The sequence below is a fragment of the Phascolarctos cinereus genome, unplaced genomic scaffold (assembly GCF_003287225.1).
Source record: "Phascolarctos cinereus isolate Bilbo 61053 unplaced genomic scaffold, phaCin_HiC Scaffold_9;HRSCAF=440, whole genome shotgun sequence".
NCBI classification, from domain to species: Eukaryota; Metazoa; Chordata; class Mammalia; order Diprotodontia; family Phascolarctidae; genus Phascolarctos; species Phascolarctos cinereus.
Genome location: NW_027556402.1, coordinates 50,086,977 through 50,103,739, shown reverse-complemented (window position 1 = coordinate 50,103,739; position 16,763 = coordinate 50,086,977). Strand labels below are relative to the sequence as shown.

The following is a 16,763-nucleotide window of genomic DNA, read 5'->3' as shown; positions in this document are numbered from 1 at the left end:
ACATCACAGGTCATAAATGGTAAGGTCAAGTATAAGCCCTTCATTTTATAGAACAGGAAATTCAGGCCAAAGGAAATTAAGTGACTTGCCCAAGTCACACAGGTAGTAAACTTCAGAAGCATGATTTGAACCCAGCTCCACAACCCTAAAGCTAATGTGTGTGACTCAAGGTCACCTCAAGCTCTTTCTTCAGATCCTAGTTAGTCTTATTTTAGACATAATTCTAATATCCTGGACAAGAGAGAGAGGATAGAGGATCTGGTTTCTCTGTCCACAGAAGATGAGAAATAAATCAGAAAAGGGGAGAGAGCTACAGGTAGAAATTGTGACAGCAATTAAAAGTAACAGCTTAAAACCTGACACTAAGGAGTAAGACGGAAAAATTATGCAACATCACTCAAAAGCATAGTATCCAAAAGCCATTTAGAGTATAAAGGGCAAAACCCCTCTAGGGGCTTCTCCAACCCTGGTTAAATAGACCTTGTTGAGATCACTGTAATACAAGACAGGATAAGAACAGGTTAACTCATTACAACATTAGGCATGGTATTAATAATGATGATCTTAGATTATCATGAGAAGGTTAAATTATCTTCAGGTTGATTCCCCAGCTCTCTGGGATTCACTGAATTCTCAAAGCTTTTCTTCTTTCAGGTCTCCCAGCTTTCTCCACAGAAAGTGTTTGGGAACCAACTTGGAAACGCCCATTGTCCTTTATTGTCTGAACCAACGCAATTTGGACAATGAGCTTTTTGAGAGTAGAATGTACATTCTGTGAAGGAAAAGACTGCCTCACTTTTATCTTGTATCCTCAGTACCTAGCACACTGTCTCATACATAGTAGGCACTTAACTGATAATTGCTGATTGATTGATTGTTATATAAAGTCATAATTTAACATATAAAATGTTTCCATATTGCATAACTAGAAGATTTCTGATTCTGATGCTTAAACATTTTCCTCTTGTACCTAATAGAAATGTGTAAGCTATCCATTTATTGATGTTAAATGAATTTGATTATGGCAATTTAGTGTTATAATTGAATTGTTTTCCAGAATTTTATTTCAATTGTGTAGTTTCTGTTAAAACAATTGAAAATAGCACGTAGGTAATATGCCAACAAAGTTCTTGTGACCACATCTCTGGTTCTACTGTTGGCAAATGTCCTATAAATCTGATTTATTTCTAAGCTTATCTACCATCAGTGCACTGAAAACCTAGCCAGAAACAAAATTTCACATGGGTTGCACAAGTTCTTCTCCATGTTTTATATGAAAGTTCCAAGTCTGGCCCATCCTAACTTCCTGAAACCAGGTAGTAAACATTGCTACATCTCTACATTTCCTTCCTGAGTGTTTGTAATGGCAAAAAAAACAAAAAAAAATTAAAAAATTAAAAACCCTATAACAGAGTGTATATGCAACAGTGCGTGTGTAAAATAATTACAGTGATCTCCATATTTCTACCCAATCATATTACAAGTAGGAGCACAAAATATATTTTATATTTGTATTTATATTTTGTGTTTATATATTCAGCACAGTATCTGGAATATAACAGGTGCTGGAATATTTGTTTGTTGATTTACTGATTGAAAATGCATTTCCTCCAATGGGATCTGACTACCTATAATCCACAGATTGGGGGGGAAAAAAAACGTTATTGTTTCCCCATCCTAAATCTTACTTATGTTCTTGCCTCCCTCTTCTAACCTTTCATTACCCATTATCTCCTTGGCCCAACTCCACAATAAGGTTGGTGGTAAGGTAAAATTCATAGACAAATCTAAAAAATGTAAGTTCTTGGGAAACAGGGACTATTCTATATTTTTATAAGTGCCTAGCACAATGCTCCTCACATTGTAGGTGCTTAATAAAGTACTGTTGAGTGGATGGTTGATTAATTAATTGGTCCAAATCTGGAAAATACTGTGGAGATTAGTCTAACTCACTGATTTTTTTTCAGATATGAAAAATAACACCCATAAAGATTGTGTGCCCAAGTTCATAAAGTTATGAAAGCAAAAGTATTATGTAAATGTAGGTCATTATTTTAAGCACATTCAGCTGGGCCAGAAACAATATTCAGAAGCCTACCTTTCTTTAAAAAAAAAAAAAAAGGATGAGAAGCAAAATTTTAGAACTTGTTTTAGGTAACTTACCAGAATCCTGAGTATTATTTCTTGCTGTTGGCTGCAGGAGCTGGTATACTACTTTTATTTCAGTTGGTGGTAGAAATGATGGCTTAAGGCTAATTTTCACCATTTTCTCCCCTGTGTGTTTATTGGCTCTCCAAATGGCACTTGTATTCCATTCGGAATAATACATATCTTCAACAAAGAGAGACATTCCAAAATAAGGGTACCTACAGAAGAACAGAAGAAAGGGGAAAGAGGAAGACCAGATGATTATTCCCTTCCATGGCTTCATTAATGTCTGTTTCACTTCAAAATGGATTGGATTTTAATTACTAATGTTCCTGTTTATTATTTTGAATTTCCTCCATGCAGGCACACTTATAAGTTACACTTACGAAATATATTAAGGTTTTTAAAATGCTTTCCTGACAATAACCTTGTGACATAGGCAATATATGTATCTGTTGTTGTCCAGTCATGTTCAACTCTTTGTGACCCCATTTGGGGTTTTCTTGGCAAAGATACTGGAGTGGTTTGCCATTTCCTTCTCTAGCTCATTTTACAGATGAGGAAACTGAGGCAATCAGGATTAAGTGACTTGCCCAGGGTCACCCAGCTAGTGGCTGAGGCCAGATTTGAACTCAGGAAGATGTCTTCCTGACTCTGGGCTTTACACTCTGCCCACTGCGTCACCTAGCTGGCCCTAGGTTATACATTACACTGATGTGTATAGTTGTAGAGGCTAAGATTGGCCAACTGCTACTGGAACATTTCTGGTCCCTTCTCTCTTCTGGAAGGTCGTGAAAGTAAATCTTTCCTCGGCCTTGCCCACCTCCTCCCTGGGGGCATGGTTTAGAGTGTGGTCTTTTCTTTCCTCTCTACCTTTCTCCTCTCTGGAGATTTATCAGCCTTAACTTTTAAGGACAATTAGCTCGCTTTTAGCCTAGAAGTAATATAATGGCAGCTAGATGAGGCAGCGGATAGGCCACTTGGCCCGGAGTCAGGAAGACCTGAGTTCAAATCTGACCTCAGACACCAGCTAGGTGACCCTGGGCAAGTCACTTCACCCTGTTTGCCTCAGTTTCTCATCTGTAAAATGAGCTGGAGAAGGAAATGGCAAACCACTCCAGCATCATTGCTGAGAAGACCCCAAATGAGGTCACAAAGAATCAGACACAACTAAAACGACTGAACAGCAAGATAGTGTCCCTCAGGCACCCCCCATCCCTTTCTCTGGTATTTTATAGAGTTTACATCAGGTGACAATTGCTTAGAGCCCTCAGGAAAATTCCTAACATTCAAGCAGAATTTTGGCTTTCTGTCCTTATTAAAATTTTGTGTATTTTCCAAGAAATCTTGGCTTCCTCCATTCCCGTCTTCTCAGAACAGATTAATTATATAATACAAGCCTTCATATCTGACCCCAGGTTTCATTCTATAGGAAGCAAAGTTAGTATAAAGGAAATACTTAAAGGAAGGGAGAAGTGTCCTAGTTATTTGAGAGGCATGGGCAGGAGAGGTTGAGGAAAGAGAAAGCCTTTTAGAACTGTCCTCGGTACTTAAGGTTGTTGTGTTATGTCGTGGCTGTGTGGTTGTGGTGGCAGGGGGGGAGTTTTGGTCCTTCATTCTAGAATAGGACCATTATGTCAGGAAGATGATACCATGACTTGCAAGTGAATTGGATTTAAGTGAAGAAGGGCTGTGCAAAATCACCAGCCTCACTATCTCCTCCAGAGCCATCTGGGTCCAGTGGCCAGTTATAATTACCATCCCCAGCTCCCATCTAAATTCTTTGTTCCAAATTGCTGCAGGGACCCAGGAGTCTGCCTCAGTCTCTGCCTTCTCCTGTCCCAGCTCAGCCTTTCCTCTCTCTTTGACCATCCCTCCTGGGTTGTTGCTTCTCTGCATTTCAGCTCGCTGAGTGCTGGACAAGCCACAGGACACTGTATGCCCCACTGTCACTGCTCATGTTATGCTCATTCCTTCTTTTCAGCTTGTTCTGTCACAGGCTATATACTGTCTTTTTCAAAACTCCCAAGCATGATGCACATCCTCCTTCTGGCACAAAGATTATCCTAGTCCAGATTGCTCTCAGGGATGAGACAGAACATTTGCCCCCTCTGAACTAAAAATCCCAGAATGCCAAGCAATTCTCATACCTCTACTACATTCAGATGAAACAAGTGAGGCTGCTCAAGGTCAAAGTACTAGTGTATGCTTGAGCCACATCTGGAACCCAAGTCCTCTGATGGCAAGATCAAAGGTCTATATCTTACTTCACTCAGTACTCAGAGTCTGACCCAATCCAATGCTCAAAATCTGAAGTCCTAATTGTCTGCCACTCATCAAAAAGCTGTTTGAATGGGGAGGAATGGAAGAGCAAGAGAAAAGGGATATAGGTGAATTCCCAGATTTGTTACTTTAATCTCCTACCTCCTACCATAGCATATACATTTAAAAGACAGCTAGATAGCACAGTGGATAGAGCAAAGGACTTAGTAGTCAGGAAGGTGTGAGTTCAAATACTGCCTCAGATATTGACCTAGTAAAGTCTCTTAGTCTCAGTTTCCTCATCTGTAAAATAGGGACAATAATAGCACCTACTTCATAGGATCATTGGGAGGATTAAATGAGTTAATATTTGTAAAGCACTATATAAATTCTAGCTGCTTCTATTGTTTGCTCACAAAATATTGAAAATATTTTGCTAAAGCAAATGCCCATCATTTGGGAAATAGCTAAACCAGCTGGAATCCATGAATACGATAAACATAACTGTGCTGTAAGAAAAGATGAAATAGAGCACTGGCCCTGGAGTTAGGAGAATCTGAGTTCAAATCCAGCCTCAGACACTTGATGCTTATTAGCTGTGTGACCCTGGGCAAGTCATTTAACCCCATTGTCTAGCCCCCCCCCAAAAAAAGATAAATATGAAGACTACAGAGATACATGATAGAAAAATTTATGAATTACTACACTGTGGAATAAGCAGGACCAGGAAAACAGTAATTCATAATGAGTAAATGCAAACAATTTTAAAAGTCAAAACTCTGTGTAATTATAATTTTGTCTTCCTCCTGCAGAGCTAGGAGACTGATAACTGATGTGTTGATTAGTTCTGGCAGGCTATTTTTTCCTCTTCTTTTATTCTCTCTCATACAGAATGGTTTGGGAAACGAAAGTGAGATTAAAAACAAAAGATGTCAATAAAATTCCTTTTTTGTTGCATAAGGCAGATACAAGCTCAGTAATTCCAATACTTACCAAAGTGGCAAATGCAGAAGCAGCTAGTCTTTTTAATAGGCCCTACATAATATTCTATCCCCTTTAAACCAAATGTAAAACTTACCGTGTAAAATGATTCAACAGGTGAACGGAGCCCCCATCATAATTACATGAGCCAACATGAAGATCACTCTTTGCACTGCTGTACTGAATCCAAAAGATTCTCTGGTTAATGATGTCCAATGAGATCATTTTAATTGTTTGTGATGTCTGCATGAGAATCTTGACATCTGTCCCATTAAGATTGGCTCTGTTTATAGTGCCAGTAATATTATCTGCCACCCAAAACATAAAGCTGAATAGGAAACAAAAGAAAGAGAGTCATAACAATTTGGAGAGTTATCATGGCCAATTTCAGTGATTGCCAACCATTAGCCTGTGTCTATACGCAGAAGGTGCAACTGCTTTTGGCAAAAAATCAGCTAATAAGATGTGGGTTCAGCTAAAGTGGTTAAACCAGTCTATCTTCCCCACAAAGCTTTCTATATGTGCAATCTCTAACCTCTGAAGTGAATTGAAGTCCAATTCCCAACATTCCTTCCTCAGCACCTAACAGCTGCTCCTTAAACTCCTTACAATAAACTCCTTTTTTCTTACTTTTCTGAAAATAAACTCTTTCTTAGAATAGCATGTAACGTTGGAGCTTAAAGGGACATTAGGGTCCATTGGGATCCATCCCAAGCCCCTCATCCTACAGATCAAGTATGTTGACTGTTCTTCATTCTCAAAGAGGATCAAAATGGCGTCACTAAGTCAAGGTCAAGGTCTAGTCTGTCTGGCTGCGGTTGATCAGACCGATATGAACTTGGAAAGCTCTATCATAAGTTGGGCACAAATAGCCCATATGAGCATTTGGAGTGCCGATGTCTCTAAATTTGTGCATCTCACATTTCTTTTGAGCTACTGTAATTCTGCTTTGCTCATAGAGCCCGGAGAGATTAACCATGCAAGAGGAACCTCATCCTCTCCTCCTGAGGCACCAGGACCCCTCCAGTTACCCAGGACACAATCTCTAAGTCATCTTTGACTCTTCCTTCATCCTTATCCTATACATCCAACCAATCAACATATATTCTGCCTTCATTGCACCTCCCTCCTTCTCTGAACTCTTTCATCCTACTACCCATGTTCAGACAGACCCTCATTACTTCTCAGGCCTAGCAGATTATTCTTCCAGCATTGAATCTATTCTTTTCCAACAAATCCTCCATACTGACACCTGAATATTTAAACTATTGAACCACTATGATGTCACTTTTAAAAAACCTTCAATGGCATTCTATTTTTTATTGGATAAAATATAAATGTTTGATCTTAAGATTCAAAGCTATGTACCATCTGATTCTAACTTTGTCTATCACTTACTTTGTTTTATTTTTTAACACCTACTTTAGAGGCATGATACTTTAGAGGAGAGTGAACACAGTACTGTGGAAAGTATGTTAGATTCAGAACCAGAATACCGGTTTCAAATCCCAACTCTGCTATAGAAAGGAGTCTATATGACCTTGGGCGAGTCACTTAATTTCTTTAGGCCTCCGTTTCCTTGATAAGGGTATGGGGCAGTTAGGTGGGGCATCGGCCCTGAAGTCAGGAGGACCTGAGTTCAAATCTGTTCTCAAACCAAACACTTGACACTTACTAGCTGTGTGACCGTGGGCAAGTCACTAAAAATAAACAAAGCCCAAAAGTAAACAAAAGAAAAGAAAAGAAAAGAAAAGAAAAGAAAAGAAAAGAAAAGAAAAGAAAAGAAAAGAGAAGAGAAGAGAAGAGAAGAGAAGAAAAGAAAAGAAAAAAAGAAAAGAAAAGAAAAGAAAAGAAAAGAAAAGAAAAGAAAAGAAAAGAAAAGAAAAGAAAAGAAAAGAAAAGAAAAGAAAAGAAAAGAAAAGAAAAATGAGGGCATTGAATTATGTGGAACATGAGGCACTTTCCATCTAAAGCTATGACCTTATGATCCTGCCTTTCCAGGCTTGTATCTCTTACTACTACTCTCTTTCTTGTACTTAATGTACATTCTAACCAAAGAAAGTATTCTCCATTTCCCTGTTCTTGTCCTATTTTCTCTCTTCCTGTGCCTTTTCTCATGCTCTCCCCTATGCTTTGAATAGACTCCCCTTTCTCTCCTCCTCCACCTTTTAACATCTTTCTTTTTCTTCACCAGCAAACCAAGGTGCTATCTCTTCTGTGAAGTGAAAGTGATTCTCCCCTTTCAAACATTTACCATAATCCTTTGACTAGATGATCTCAGAATCACACTTATCTCATTCTCTCTAGTATCCCCATTTTGCTGTTTGTTTGTGTCTTTTTCCTTAGTACAGTTCTCGACAGCAAGGCCAATCATTTTAATGAATAATAATAATAATTTAAATTTCTGTTTCAATCTACATTTCTACTTTAAGGCTTACTAATGTAAAGGTGGAATTGAAACCACTCCACCCCATTTTATCTCTGACACCTTAATTAGGTGAAAATATCTCAATCAATCTATCAGAAGACCTTAGACTAAGTACAAAACGTTTTAGGAAGAAGAAATTTTTTTAGGTTTTAAAAAACCATTGGATAAAATGAAATGACACCAGACAGGAAGTCTGCCTAATGGGCTGGGAAACTTGATCAGCTATAAATTATCAAGTGAATTGAAAAAGGAAAGCTTTGTTAGAGGATGTGGCTTTTCATTCCTGAAAAGAAACCATTTAGGGTAGGGGGTAGGAGAAAAGCCTAGGCTTTAGCTTTGGCCAAGTCTCTTCACTGCACAACACTCCCTTCACCAGAGAAGAACCTTCCAGCTTTGAAGAGTCCAGAGTATATTAGACTTCTAATCTTCTCGTCGGTGTTCTAAATGGTGTTCCTAAATCAGCTTGTTGCGTGCTCTTTATCACCGGGAGCCGGGGACAGACTAGATTCACAGCTCTACAAGAAGCATAGGAAAGAAAGTGTACCATGCCTAAGGTACCCTACAAATGAAAAGAAAAGGACTTCCAGGAAGCAGATACTGTGAATTCTCCCTTGGGCAAATACATTCTAAGCTTCTGCCCACTTTCTCCCTGTCCTCTGTATGTTCTTATGGAAGACCAGGTCACAAATGTTTGGAAAGATGTATCATGCCAGCTGTTTTTATTTTTATTTTATTTATTTGTTTATCTGTTTGTTTATTTATTTTGTTTTTATTACCTTAGTAAATTTCACTTTCTAAAAGCTACCTAAGCCTGGATGATAAAATTATTTTCAACTGATCATCTTGGGAGGTTGGGCAGATTTACACTGTCGGAGAATCGAACTGATTTCATTCGAGTATCATCCCTGGTCTCATAGGGTACTCCTAGACCCTGAGGAAGAGATGTAACCAGTTGAACTCAGTCAGTCAACAAGCATTTATTAAGTGCCTACTATGTACCAGGCACTGTGTTAAGCGCTAGAGACATGAAGAAAGGGGGAAAAAAACTCTGCTTTGAGAACCTGTAACAATGGAAGTTAGTATAAGAATTACAGAAAGTAGTTCTCTCACAACCGTGAAGGTGGTATAGGATAGGCATTGTTATCCCGACTTTGTAGATGAGAAAACTGAGCCTGGGAGAGATGGAATGGCTTCCCACACAGCTAGTAACCATTAGAACTGGGATTCCAACCTAAGCCCTATCTATTACTGCATGCCTAGCACCCAGCCCAGAGCTTTGAAGACAGGGGGAATTTAATCAATCTTAGTTGAATGTAACTGAACTGGCCACTAGATTTGGAGTCAGAGCTGTTACATACAACCTTTGAGACCTTAGGGAAATCACCTTTTGGGACTTCAGTTTTCTTATTTGCAAAATGGAAGAATCAAACTGGGTAGCCTCTATACTGAAACCTTTCTGCTCCAGCTATTGAGGAAAAAGAGACTGAGTCTCCTGATTCTGTCGATTTAGTGATTGTTCCACTCCCCTAGGTGACCTTCCTTCAAGATAATTGTTATATCGGATTCTAGGATCAATCAATCAATCATCAGCATTTATTTGGTGCCTGACATGTGCCAAGGCCTGAAGATACAAGTACAAAAAAATGAAACTATCCCTACTCTCAAATAACTCACAGTCTAATAAGGGATTTAAATATATTTAGAAGTATAGTTAGAATAAATACAAATAAATACATTGTAGTTAAATATAGAATAGTTAGGGGGAGAACTAGCAATGAGTAGATCAGTAATCTTCATGTAGAAGGTAGTATTTGACCTGCAGCTTGAAGGAAGAGGTGAATTCCATGAAGCAGAAGGAAAGAATTACAGATATAGTGCATGGCTAGTGCAAAGGCTGGGAGGTGGGAGATAGTGTGTTCTGTCTGAAGAATACAGAGAAGGCCAGTTTGCTTGGACCATAGGATGCCAGAAAGGTAGTCATGTATGAGGCTGAAAAGATAGATTGGGGAGAGATTGGGAAGTGTTTTAAAAGCCAAAATGAGATCACATTGTATTCTATAAGGTGCCACCGGAGTGGATTGAGTAGGTGAGTGACTTGTTCAGATCTTAACTTAGGGGAAACCACTTTGATGGTTAAGTGGAAGATAGATTATAATGAGGAGGGACTGGAAGCAGGATGGCCAATGACAATAGTCTGACCTGATGCGGTGACTTAATGAGTGGAGAGATTAGATTATATGGGAGACATGTTGTAGAGCTAGAAAAGGCTAGCTTTGACAGTGATTGGATTTGTAGGGTGAGAGAGTTAGGGAGACTGGAAAAAAATGAGTGCCTTCAATAATAGTCCATGGAACAAGATGCCCCCCACACTGGGCATCCCTGGTCTCCCCACACTTTCCTGCATCCTTTTGTGTGTCTCCCCCTCCCCCATTAGATTGCAAGCTCCTTGAGGGCAGGGGCTATCTTTTTATTAATTGTATCCCCAGCAGTAGGCACAGTGCCTGGCACAGAGGAGGCACTTAATAAATGTTTATTGGATTACTGGAGTTAAGGGGAAAAGATAATGAGTTCTATTTGGGACATGGTGTCTCTAGGATACCTGCTTTAAAATGTTCAATAAGCATTTGGTAATGTAGAATTGAAGCTCAAAAGGGAGAGGGCGGCTGGCTGGGACTGGAGTGGATCTGTGAGTCATCTGCACAGAGATGATAATTAACCATACGGCATTAGAAGGGTACCTTGGAGAATTTTTATTCCAATTCCCTCATTTTACAATTGAGGAAACTGAGGCCAGGAAAAGCTGTAGCTTGGTAATAATAGCTATCATTTATATAGTGCTTTAAGGTTTGCAAAGCACCTTACAAATATCATCAGCCTTTGTTCACATAACAATCCTGGGAGGTAGGTGCTATTATTATTTTGGGGGGAGTGGGGCAATCTGGGTTAAGTGACTTGCCCAGGGTCACACAGCTAGTAAGTGTCAAGTGTGTGAGGCCAGATTTAAACTCAAGTCCTCCTAATCTCCAGGGCCAGTGCTTTATCTACTGTGCCAGCTACCTGCCCCTTAGTTGTACCTTCTTTAAGAAAAGTCAGTGAATTAAGTAAAAACCTTACTATCCACTACATCACCTGGGAGGTGCTTTTATTAACCCCCATTTTACAGATGAGGAAAACTGAGTCTAAGTGAGGCTAAATGACTTGCTAAGTGTCATTCAGCTAGAAAGTGTCTGAGACAAGGTTCAAACTCAAGTGTTCCTGACTCCAGGTCCAACGCTCTATCCTCTGAGCCACCTAATTGCGTCTTCAGATGACTTGTCTTGGATTACCCAATCAGTGTCAGAGCCAGGATTTAAACCTAGGTCTTCTGATTCTAGAACCAATAAATACTCTTCACCATGTTGTGTTATAAACTGAGTCCTTTCTTATGAAAATGTGTAACCACTACACAAGTAAATTCAATAGAGACAGCTAGGTGGTACATAGGATAGAGCACCAGTCCTGGAGTCAGGAGGACTTGAGTTCAAATCTGGATCCTGAAACTTGATACTTACTAGTTCTATGACCCTAGACAAGTCACTTAACCCCAATTGCCTCACCAAAAAAAAACCCAAGTAAGTTCAATAGCACCTATTTTTCAATCACATCATTGAGAAGCCACCTTAACAATTTTCCAGCAAACTAATGCAACTCTCCCTAAATCATTCTAATTAAAAGTGAATGATGCCAGTGAACTTTCCCTCACATTTTAAAGACTTCTATCATATCAGAAAATAGCAGTAGTTTTACCTTTTTACTGGATCAAGAACAACATTTTTAGGATAATTTAATTCCTTCAAGAGGACATGAGAATTGTTTCCTTTCATGTCTGTAGTTTCAATTGTTCCTTTCAGTTGATTGGACCAAACAATTTCTTCATGAAGCCAATCAATTGCCATTCCTGAAACCCCTTTCTCCACATGGCCCAGAATCTGTGAAATTAAAAACTTTAAGTTGTTAACCTTTGCTGATGACCAATAAGATACTTCTTTTAAAATATCTGTCATTTTAAGCATCTGTCACCATTAACTATTTTATTCTTTAACTTCCTGTTATAATTAAACTACTCTGAATAAAATTAACAAGCCATAAGTTGCTATTATTATTTTTGTCATTTCAAAATGACAATCCCAAGTGAATCTCCAAAATGATACTTCTGAATTTACATGTACCTATCTCTTGGCCCAATATTTACTAACATAGCTCTGAAATATAAAGGTTCTCAAAATATGCACACCGTTAGAATTGGGTATTGAATGGGTCTTTAGCAATACTTTCAAAGGTCTTAAAAGTGAAATCTACACCCTCTGATAACAAAGCATTTTAGGACAGTGCCTGACACAGGGTAAGCACTTGATGAATCCTCTCCTCTCCTCTCCCCCTCACCTTTCCCCTCTCCCTCTGCTTCTCCCTCTCTTTTTCTCCCTCTCTCTCTCCCAAGGTGCTACTCTAGCTATTGGGGTCCTCTTCTCCCCCTTGCTGACAAATGGCACTGAGCTCAGGCCACATCAGTAAGGGGGAGATATTGAGGGGGTATATTAAAGATAGATTAGCTAATTGAAAGAGTACTAAGAGGAATAAGCTCTGGATAGAAATGATGGGCAATTATCTGATGTAATTTATGTTAGGAACAAGCTCTCAAGCATTTGTCTACGGATTTCTCATGGTACTCTCTAGATGTTATTCCTAGAGAACGAAGGGGTTATTTTAAGGATTCCCTGATTAAAATGAAATACTCTAAATTTTTTGTGTGTTCTTTGGATAAATTGCCTTTAACTACTCATTCATTCATGTTACTTGTCTTTTTTTCCACAAAAATATAAATATCCTTAGAGTATTTTATATTAAAAGCTTGTCCTTCTAAATGTGAGGTAGGAAGAAGGCACCTACTATATGACAGGCATTATGCTAAGCACCTTAACAAATATTATTTCGTTTAATTTTCACGACAATCCTTCGAGGTCGGTGCTATTTTTAATTCCCATTTTACAGCTGAGGAAACTGAAGCAAACAGCTAGTAAGTGTCTGAAGTTGGATTTGAATTCAAATATCCCTGATTCTAAGCCCAGTGCTATATCTGCTGCATCACCTAGCTGCCTACATGCAACTGTTTTCTAAGGGTGAGAATAAATATTAATATAAATGAGCAATCTGTCTTAAATAGAAAGTATGGTAAAATACGGATTTGTAGTTTGCAAAATTGCATCCACATGGTCATGGTCTCCTCAGGGTCATAGATTTCTAATATTTTATAGATTTGTACATCATCATTAGCTTGTAGAGAAACACATTGCAGCACACAAAATATGTATATAGACTGGTAAACATTTAGACTCCCTGGGATAAGAATTAATTTTCATTCCTCTCCATACAATTTTACAGGAGTTTGGATGTAATCTGATAATATTTACTGGCACTTCCATTACCCTAAAATGCATTCAATCAATTTCCTGTCTAAAAGGTTGGCCACCCAGGGATGGGTTTTGTTGGCCAACCCATAGACTACTGCATTCATTGGTTTTGACCTGTATCATTGGTCACATTGATGAAATCATAGATCTTTTGAATAGCAGAGAAGTATTTACATAAAAAAGTGTTCTATTGTGTTCATTCTCATTCAGTGTGTCATGGAGTGTTTTGCAATAGGGATTGTCCACCCCAATATTCCAAAAGGGACAAAGTTGTAGAAAATTTTATAAGCTCTGCACCCTTTCTTCCAACTATTTTCCAAACTACAATGTAATCATCTTTAGAAAAACAGAGTAGTGGGCTTGAAACCAAAAGACTGAGGTCCAGATTCTGGCTCTGCCGCTCCCTAGCTGCGTGAGGGTGTTTAACTTCTCAGACCTTAAGTGTCTTCTTCAAGAAAAATAAACTGCTCTCTAAGGAAGACAGGAAAACAGATGCTCCCTAAGAGAGTTCTCTTTTAGCTTCTAGAATTCCTATCGCCAAAAAATTATCGCCTTTTGGCTAGCCTGGTCACGAACCTTGCCAAACTTAGCTAAACTTGTGCTCAAACAGTGGACCGGCAATTCATAGCACTAGGCCCATATTCAAAGTCTTTCCAGCTTTGTAGGACATGACCAGTGCTTGACATACCCACTTCACAGGATGGATGCAAGGAAAGTGTTCTACACACTGTAAAGCACTATGGGAATATGAGGACTCATCACAAGTTCTTATTCCAAAGATGATCCCTGAATTTGCACAGTATCAAGATAACCAAGTCACAAAATCTCATTTTGGTAAAGAATCAGGTAAATATTTGTTCATCTGAATTAACTGGTCATTTTACCAAACTGATCGGTTAGTTCAGACAAAATGGTTCCTCCCATGATCCCAAACAGCACAGACTGACACAAATGGACCATGTACACAAGAAAAAACTGGGCTGGACCTCCCCAAATTAGGATGAATGTTACTCTAGCACTGACACAACATTGGCCGCTTCTGCTAAGCATCCTAGAACCTGAAGCTCTATTGACTTCATGTCCCAGCCCCAGATCCCACAAATGCCAAGATGGCGGGTACTTTACCTCTTTCTTTGTGCCATTCAGGAATACTTTTTGCAGAAGTCCTCTTTCTAAGTCCACCCAATAGACTTTCTTCTTTCTATAATGAAAATCCATCAATATCGACGTGCCAGCGTTAGCCACCATTCGTTCATGATTAGTTCCCTCCATGTCAATCCTAAAGATAGCATTTCCATGGCTGAAAATTAAAAAGGGTGCAGGACCTGAGGGGAGAGGAAGAAATCAAACCATGCATTCACAGCATTTTTTAAAGATTATTCAATTAAATTATTTGAAAATTAAACCAAATAGTGGTAGAATTATTTATTTGCAATCCATCATTCTAATCACCAAAATTCTAATCATCTTCATGTTTCCATCAGGGAAATAGATACAAAATTGCAGTAGTTGGGTCATGATTTAAAAAAAACATACAGATAATCTTCATTAATTAATTATGTGAAATAAATGTGACCAAATTAATTTGGGTTAGTGAAGAAAATGAACCGCATAAAAAGTAGGATAGCTTCCCTATACAGATTGGTCTTTAATGTATGAGTACAAAATCTATTGTAATCTCTATGGCATGAAAAATTCATGTGTACATTAGTTTAAGGGCCGATGTTTTAATTATAAGATGTTAAATATGAAGTTACAGTTGTTAATGTTAATATATTTGAAACTTCCTCGTCCTCCCCACCCACTCTCTCCCTCACTTCATCTCCTGATTGGTAAGTCAGAGACACAGAATTAAAGGCAGAGAAGAGAAGAGAGAAAAGAGGATGGGAAACTCGAGGCTGAAGCCTGGGACTTCTCAGAAAGACCTGACAAAGCCCGGCCCTGGTTTAGCCCCATCTCCTCTGTCCTTCTGGAAACCTTCAATGCATCCCTTCTTCTCAGTGAAAGACATCTACTCATCTCTGCCAGTCTCATGGTTGACAAACTTCCACTGTGACTCTTGCCTTTCTGGTATTCCATTGTCAAAGAAAGAAAAGGTTAAGATCAATGGAATTTTTGTTGCTCAGATTCTAGGTAATTAGGTCTTCTTCCAGGTCTTCAGGGTACAAGAGCAGACCTTCAGAAATTCTCTACAGGAGGAAACTCTCCATTTGCCATTCTCACTGTAGGAGCCGCTGAATTCTCAAATCCCTACAATGAGGGCTTCCCTAGAGAGTACTCACTTCTCCAGCCTAAGATCTGCAGATTGGAAAAATAGGCTGACTTAGACCACAGGCTTCTTGAGGTCAGAGATAACATGTACTATGTTCTCCTAAGTGACTAAAATAATGTTATATACCTTCTATAATGTTATATACCTCCCCACTGGCACTTAATAAGTGGCAGTATAGCCTACTGGATAGAGAGCTGCCCTGGAAGGTAAGACCTTAGTTCTAGCTATGGAACCCTGGGAAAGGCAGTCAGTCAATCAACTAACATTTATTAAGCATCTGCTATGTGCTGGCCTCAGATCTGAAGTTCAAATCTCACCTCAGACACGTACTAGCTGTGTGACCCTGGGCAAGTCACTTAACCCCTATTTGCTTCATTTTCTCATCTATAAAATGAGCTGGAGAAGGAAATGGCAAACAATCCTAGTACCTTTGCCAAGAAAACGAATTATCTAATGAACTAATCGTCCATGAGGTCCCAGAGTCAGACACAACTGAATGACTAAACAACAACGATGTGCCTAGTTGTTGTTGCTGAGTTACATCTAACTCTTTGTGACCCCCATTCGGAGTTTTCTTGGCAAAGATACTTAAGTGGTTTGACATGTCCTTCTCCATCTCATTTTACAGATGAGGAAACTGAGGCAAATGAGGTTAAGTGAGTTAGTGAGGGTCATATAGATACTAAGAGTCTGAGGACAGATTTGAACTCAGGAACATGAATCTTTCTGACTTCAGATCTAACACTTTACCCACTGTGCCACCTAGCTGCCCCACACTGAGTCAAGCATTTTACAAGTATTACCTCATCCGATTCTCACAACAACCCTAGAAAGTGGGTGTTATTATTATTCCCATTTTACAATTGATGAAACTGAGGCAAATATAATGACTTGCCTAGGGACACACAGCTATTAAGTGTCAGAGGTCAGACTTAAACTCAGGTCTTCCTGAACCTACATCTAGCTCTAAGTGAAAAAAAAAAGATGAAAATAGTATTTAATAATATCTATAGTATTTGCCTCATGGGATTATTGTGAGGTTTAAATGGGATGATGTATGCAAAGAGCTTTGCAAACCTTAAAACACTTTATCCTAGGTATGGCACCTCACACCTAGTGGTGAGGTTGAGGCTGGTAGATGGCTGGAGTCTGGGTATTCTGGGTTGTAATAGGGTTGAAGCTGAAAGGATGTTCACATTAAATCTAGCACCAATATGATGAGAAT

The 16,763-nt window shown here is 39.0% G+C and overlaps 1 protein-coding gene across 4 annotated transcripts in view; it reads right to left on the bottom strand.

The window, feature by feature from the left end:
- EGF (epidermal growth factor) overlaps positions 1 to 16,763 on the bottom strand; it is a 149,123-nt gene that overhangs the window by 106,839 nt on the left and 25,521 nt on the right. For all 4 annotated transcript variants that reach the window (XM_021001372.2, XM_021001370.2, XM_021001371.2 and 1 more), the window contains 4 exons: positions 14,392 to 14,591; positions 11,606 to 11,787; positions 5,489 to 5,719; positions 2,164 to 2,366 (listed from right to left, as the gene is read on the bottom strand). In XM_021001372.2, coding sequence (XP_020857031.1) covers positions 2,164 to 2,366; positions 5,489 to 5,719; positions 11,606 to 11,787; positions 14,392 to 14,591 — 816 coding nt within the window. The remainder of the gene's footprint in view (positions 1 to 2,163; positions 2,367 to 5,488; positions 5,720 to 11,605; positions 11,788 to 14,391; positions 14,592 to 16,763) is intronic.